The sequence below is a fragment of the Salmo trutta genome, chromosome 35 (genome assembly GCF_901001165.1).
Source record: "Salmo trutta chromosome 35, fSalTru1.1, whole genome shotgun sequence".
Taxonomy (NCBI): Eukaryota; Metazoa; Chordata; class Actinopteri; order Salmoniformes; family Salmonidae; genus Salmo; species Salmo trutta.
This window is the reverse complement of record NC_042991.1, coordinates 11,166,628-11,173,860: the sequence shown is the minus strand read 5'-3', so window position 1 is coordinate 11,173,860 and position 7,233 is coordinate 11,166,628. Positions and strand designations below refer to the sequence as shown.

The 7,233-nt window shown below is 40.6% G+C and overlaps 1 protein-coding gene across 1 annotated transcript in view; it reads right to left on the bottom strand.

Annotated features, from left to right (window-relative positions):
• Positions 1–1,031: 1,031 nt before the first annotated feature.
• The window catches only part of LOC115174606 (gephyrin), a gene marked incomplete in the record, with an annotated part of 149,740 nt that continues 143,538 nt past the window's right edge, over positions 1,032–7,233 (bottom strand). Inside the window, 7 exon segments of the mRNA XM_029733303.1 lie at positions 1,032–2,355; positions 2,831–2,927; positions 4,209–4,312; positions 4,446–4,510; positions 4,614–4,687; positions 5,719–5,830; positions 6,039–6,160. Coding sequence (XP_029589163.1) covers positions 2,222–2,355; positions 2,831–2,927; positions 4,209–4,312; positions 4,446–4,510; positions 4,614–4,687; positions 5,719–5,830; positions 6,039–6,160 — 708 coding nt within the window.

The window sequence follows — 7,233 nt, the reverse complement described above, 5'->3', positions numbered from 1 at the left end:
CCACAGCGCCACAGTGGACCATTTAAATGGTCATGCGCCAAAGTGTTCACCTGTCAACAGCCTGAAATACCTTGATATCCTATTCCCCAAACAATGCGCTAGGTTACTTTTAGCACGATACATACATAAAGGCGAAATATTACAAAAAGAACACTTTGGTCAGAATTAGTGGAGTTATGGAGAATAGACTGTGCACCTCACAATCATATTTGACTAGTGGAATTATATTGTAATATCACGTGGCAGTGCGCATGAAGTCAATGAAAAAGGGGTCTCACTATAAATGAAGTAGCCGTCAATTTATAAAGGCTTTACATAGGATATATAAAGGCTTCATAAACACTACATAACTGCATCACAAATCCTCTTTAAGAGTGTGTAATACTATAAATGGTTTATAAAGGGTGGCATAACCATTCCCACTTTAGGGTGAATTGCCAAATGCGACGTAATGCACTATGTACGCTTATACACTATTTATATATTATGTGTGAAGCATTTATGTGGTGCTTATGAAGCGTTTGCGTATGCTATATAAAGTTTTTACAAGTTGTACTTAGTTTAAAGTGGGACCGAAAAAGGAAGCAATTGATGATTCTAGGTAGGGTCAGTCAACGGCACCTGCACTGTATCTGTCTGCCCAAACACAGCTTCAGAAGTATTTCCACTGTATTTTCTATGAGGGTAATCCGCTCATCTCTCAGTGACACGTGTATTTAATCAACCGTTCATTGGCCAAGGCTTCTTCATAGGCTACGTCAGGATGCAGAACGTCCAGGGCCCCGTATTCATAAAGCGTCTCAGTGTGGCAGTGTTGATCTAGGAATATAGTCTGAATTGCAAAACGAATCCTAGATAAGCATTCCTACACTACAGGCCACGGAACTGCTAATAAACTCGATCAACGTGATCTTGTTAATGGTCCACAAGGTGTCACTGCACGCGTCAAAGAACAACACTTTTTTTTTTCTTTGAATAGGTTTTATTGAAAAAAGGAAACCCAACAATTTTTTAAATATTTTTTTTTTTTACATAATGATCAAGGATTTTTATTATCGTAGTCTCTTTCATCAGTTTCATATCATTACAGAAAATGTATTATAGTACAGCGGTGTTCAATGTCTCTTCATTGCTTAATAATAATAATTTCCTTAGGAGTGCTGGTCACATATATCTGTACAATATGGTTCATCTTCTTCGCATTTTTTTTTTATCTGTACATTTTTTTGTGAAGTCAGTTAAAAAGGCTGTCAGCACTTAAAGAAGCTGTTTCTTTTATTTCATTTTTTTTCTCCCCTTACTCTTAGTCGATCAAATAAAAGTTTTTGTTTTTCACGGGTGACCACGCAGAGTTGCACCTGGTCAGATGATAAATAAGGAAGCTTCAGGGTCTGGGCAGGTTGGTGGGTGACTGTCCGCCCCCCCCCCTCCCTCCCTCCCTCCCAGCACCACCATCGTCCCTGCCCAGGCATTTGGCACTGCGCACATAAACAAGACTCACAAGATAAACAACAAGCAAAGCTCTTTGTGAAGCCATTATGATGCATACTAACGAGAGAAAAATAGAAGTGTGTGGCGTCACCGTTAAAGCGTCACACCACAGAGGAAGTAGACCGAGATTATGCCCTCCCCTCCTTCCTCTTAGCCGAGCACCGTGGGAAATCTGGAGTCTTCCTCATTGTTTTTCTTTATATATATATATATATATAAAAAAAAATCCCTCACTAAAGATGAGAAAATAATATATATATATTTATTTTTTTGTCCTGGCAGGCACCTACAGCTCTATTAAAATGCTACCGATATCGATAAGATCTAGCATTGAACACACAAAGCAATTGCAATGAAAGGAATAAAGTTGACTTATAATATAATAATGATAATAAGAAGAATAATGATAACAATAATCCGAATAATCATAATAATATATTACAGAATAAATCTCTTTTGATAATTCGATTTTTTTCTTTAAAAGTTATATTTTTCTTTGTCTGAAATACTATTATAATCTTTTTAAAGTAATTATATATTTTTTTGTATCATATGTACCTAGGTTTGTGATCGAGATGTTGACTATACCTCAACGTTATCCAAATCAATAAAAACTAGCTGTGCCGTTGCATATTACAGAATTGTCAATGATATGTGGACATGCACCGTGAAACACCCATTTGAACCCTCTCTCTCTATGAAGCCATCTCAACGTCCCCCTTTGATGACATCATAGCCGGCCGATGACCATGACGTCGACCACCTCTCCCTTGTGCAGCTCCACGTATTGCTCGGTTTTTGGAGGTAGCATCAGGAGACCGTTGGCGCTGCGCATGCTCATCAGCCTGCTGCTCACCTGGTTACCTACAGGATGGAGGAAAGGGTAGGGAGGAAAGGAGGGAGGAAATGAGGAGAGAGAAAGAGAGAGAGGGTGAGATTACATGCGCTTTAGGCCCTAACCAACCACACAAGTCCAGGAGGATCTAACCCATGACAGTCAGGATGACCTCGGTACCACACCATGCATTGGGGTGAGAGGCTACTAATACCACACAATCTAATTGTAGCTCTTTATGCTCTTGAGCTCTACAGTATACTGAATCAATTAGGTACTACATGGAATACAAAACAGTGAAAATAGTCACAGCGGGAGGCTTTGTTAGATTAGAGGACTGTAGCTAACCCCTCTACAATTGCCCATGAACAAAATCAATGAACAGTCCATTGATAGTCCGTTATAGAGCCTGTGACTACACATGCAGTGTAGTATAGCAGTGTATCGCTCTGTATCGCAGTGCACAATAAAACAGAATAGAATAGAATGGTATTCCATTATTACCTGTGCTCTGGGCCCATGGCAGAGGCTCCTGGTGGTGCCATGTCAGAATGCAGCGGTGGTACTCAGGGCGAGGATCCAACTTTACGTCACATGACAACTACGAGACATGAAAGGAAGTAAACAAGTGTACACTTCAGGAGTAAGGACAGATTATTGGGACACAAAAATGTGAAGGCTCATAGGTAGGGCCCAGGGGCCTCATTTATAACCGTTTTATACATTTCATACTAAATATCTGAGTGCGCCATTTCTGAAAAGAGTACTTACGCCAAAAAATATAGATATTTAAAACTTTGCACACGTTGTAAATCAGACCTGTTGTAAAACTGTATGCACCTGAACGAGCATTAAAACGCCACCTGGAAAACACCCTCCATTCACCTTTCATGATGAAAATAACACCATTTTGCTGTAGAATTTGGAACTATTGGAATTAGGCAACGGCAGTTTCTAAAAGAAAGAGCAATGGCAAATGTTATAATGTTTTTGGAGATGGCAGAATCTTTTAACCTTTTGCAGTAACTTATGGTGTATTTGGCAAAGGAATGTGAGTTTCTGAAAGAGAAAACAATGGCAAATTGTTGTGGACCTGCCAGCAGAACGTTTGAATTCAACAATGTTTTGCATCGACTATTCCCCCCAACCCAAATATGCTGGGCTGAAACATTGTATAGTCTAGGCCTACTCAACAACAAAAAATACAGTAGCATACTTCATGTAAAAGATAAAGTGTTGGTCTTTGAAATTCGACTGTGTGACCTATTATAAACCGCACTACCTATAGGATCGCATACAGCAAAACTTGAAATACACAGCCTATCTATTTACTAGGCTACTAGGCCCAATTAAATGAGATTTGGGCCTGGTATGTTGTTGTATGACTTCGTTGGGAATATGAACCCATCACAGCCAGAAGAGGTGAGGAATTTTTTCTGCAATGTTTACGAAATTAAAATAAATATAGGAAATAGATTTCTATGTCAAATTATTTTACATTCCAAAAGTAAAACACAGAGATATCCACTCTTATCACTACCGTCAAATGGCTCCTGTTCAAAAAATAAATCAGAATAAGAATAAGCATGTCATCATATTCCCTCTATGCACAAAATACTTACTTGCCTGCTTGCAATACAATACATCAACCACTATAAAATGTGCATACACAGAGTATACATTTTGCATGGAGCTGATCCTACTTCGAGGTACGCGGGCTCTTTCTCGATTCCTTCTCAAAACGCATTGGAGGAGAAGATCCCAGATTCCTCCACTCTGACCTTCTCCTCCAATGAATTTGGAGAGGAAGGCGAGATAGAGAACGCAAGCAATTGAGCTAAGACAAATTGAGAAAGATTCATGGAGTCCTGTGCCTTCTTACCCTGGCTTTGATGATGGTGGGCCGTGGGTCCAGGATCCCCTGCATCTTCCTTAAGGCAGGGATAACAAAGAGGTTACATGTCACCACAGCAGACACGGGATTACCTGGGCCCGGGGGGTGGTGGGGTGGGGGGGGGGTGGGGAGGGGGGAGGGGGGGAGAGAGAAAAGAAGAGTGTGTTAGAAACCAGTCTGGAAACGATTGTCTGATTCCCTCTTTCTCTTTACTTTACACACTACCTGGGAGGGCAAAGATGAGTTTGCGAGCACCGTCCATGTCCAACGTGGCGAATGTTGTCGGGAGACTGAAATGATGGGAGAAGAGAAGAACAACATGTTTGTTCAAGGAACCATCCATCCACACATCCACCCAGCCAGCCAGCCATTCACCCATCCATCCATCATTACCCTGGTTTCATGAAGACTCGTCCAAAGTGGATCTGAGCATGCAGATCAATATCCAGCACCTGTTTCAGATAGTCCTGAAAAAGAGGATCACACATTTTGGAGTCTTCAAAGGTACATATAAACATTAGACAAAAGCATTCACCTTCTAGTTATAGTGTAGCTGTACTTAAAACCCAGATAAGTCTTGTGCACCACTGGGGTGTATTCAACAGGCACCAAACGGAAGACAACTGACTGAAACAGGAAGGGAGTACTTAGATAGAAATGTTTCATTGCAAAAATGTTTTCGTTTTGGGCCCTAATGAATACGACCCTGTGCTGTGTGAAATTCTACATTACTCCACATAATATTAACACCACAATTACACGTATGTATGTAACATTTATGTCAAATGTATAGGTAACAAAATAGCTGTAAAAAATAACAATTATGTCCTCCAAAGAGGGATGTGCAAATTAAAAACCTGGTCTCAGAGCATTTTGTATCATTATGTAATTAAATTCGAGATTTAGCATTTAGTATCATATGTTACGTTTCTTATGGTATGTATTAATTCGTAGATGTCCATCACCCATTTCGTATGATATATTATGAATGACAATTTGTATTATATGTTACAAATTTGCAAAACGTACTACATGTTACGAATTAGCAAAACGTACTATATGTTACGAATTTGGGCAAGGTGGCTAACGTTAGCTAGTTGGCTAACATTAGCTAGGCTAGGGGTTAGGGTTAAGGGTAGGGTTAAGTGTAGAAGTTAGTTTAAAGGGTTAAGGATAGGGGAAGGGTTAGCTAAAATAAAAAAATTGCTAAAACTTGCTAAAATGCTAAAGTTGTCCGTAATGAGATACAAACTCACAACCTTTGGGTTGCTAGACGTTTGCCTTATACTCCCATCATCCGTCCTACTTTATTTTTTTGCCTTCAATAACTATGTCTTATGTAACCATACCAAACATAACATATCATATTAATTTGTTACATCTGGTCTATGAGACCAGGCTGAAATAATATCTACTATATATTTTTAAACAGTTCCCCATCCCAACCACAAGGTGTCAGCATAGTGCAATGTCATAACCAATGACCATTCATACTCACTATTTGCTCACATACCTTCTCTCCCATAGACACCCCTCCAGAGGTGATGATGACGTCAGCACGGCTGATGCCCTCGTTCAGGGCGTTCAGGAGGTCGTCTGGGCTGTGGGGCCGATAGACAGAGAACAGTTACCAGTTACCATCAAACACCACAGAAGAGGAGAAGAGACGAGGAGGAAAAGTAATGGGAGGAAGAGGACTAGGAACAGGAAGGAGAGTAGACAGAGAAGAAGAGAAGGGATAGGAGGAGGAGGAAAAGGAAGATGAACAGAAACAGGAGGAGGAGCATCAAGAACAGGAAGAGGAGTGTGAAGTCCTACTTGTCTCCCACGATGCCCAGGTTGATGGTGGGATATCCGTGCTCCTGGATGGTAGCGAGCAGCGTGGAGCGGTTACTATCCCTGATCTTCCCTGGATGGAGGTCGTCCTCTGGGTTCAACAGCTAGAGACACCAGGGGACGTGTTCATTAGGCACCAATTGGAGAGAAAAAAACTAACTGCAACAGGAAGGGACAACCTGGATTTGTCAAATATGAAACACTCATTGTCGGTTTCTGTTGAAAAATGTTTTAATAAAGACCCAGTGCAGCTGTTTTGATCTCAATATCAAATCATTTTTGGGGTAACAATTAAGCAACTTGCTGTAATATTTAAAATGGTCAAAAGTGAACAAAATTAGCTTTTTAGCAAAAACTATTTCTCTAGCAGTATTTTGCTAGGACTGTCTGGGAGTGATCAGAGTGGAGCGGGGAAGGTCACCAAAGCGATGCACTAACCACAGGATTGTGGTGCGGGGATCAATCCACTAGAGTGGAGGGGCCTAATAGGAGGGATATGTAACCTGAAAACTAGCTGTTATTAGCAGAGAGGTTTGGAACTCTCTTTATTTGTCTATTAACATATACCCCCTGGTGTAGGTTGAATATTTTCCAGGTATTTTACAAATGTTCCATCCTGACAATAAATCACTTTTCTCCCCGGTAACCCGGTATTTCCAAAACCATTTAAAAGCATGCCAGGTTTGGCCGGGGTAGGCCGTCATTGTAAATAAGAATTTGTTCTTAACTGACTTGCCTAGTTAAATAAAGGTTAAATAAAAATGTATAAATAAATAAAGTCAGTTAAGAACAAATTCTTATTTACAATGACGGCCTACCCTGGCCAAACCCGGATGACGTTGGGCCAATTGTGCGCTGCCCTATGGGACTCCAAATCACTTTCGGATGTGATACAGCCTGGAATCGAACCAGGGTCTGTAGTGACGCCTCTAGCACTGAGATGCTGTGCCTTAGACCGCAGCGCCACTCGGGAGCCTCCTCTTATCAAACAGATTTGATAAGAGCTTTGATCGAAAATTCAAGCCTGATGCTCCTTGACCCTGATAAGCCATACATTGAATACATTGTATGAGCCATACATTATGAGCCCAAGCCCAAAAAAGCCCAAATGATTGTGTCGTTATCCAATACATATACAGTATGATATATAGGCTACTGCTGTTGATATAAATAATGT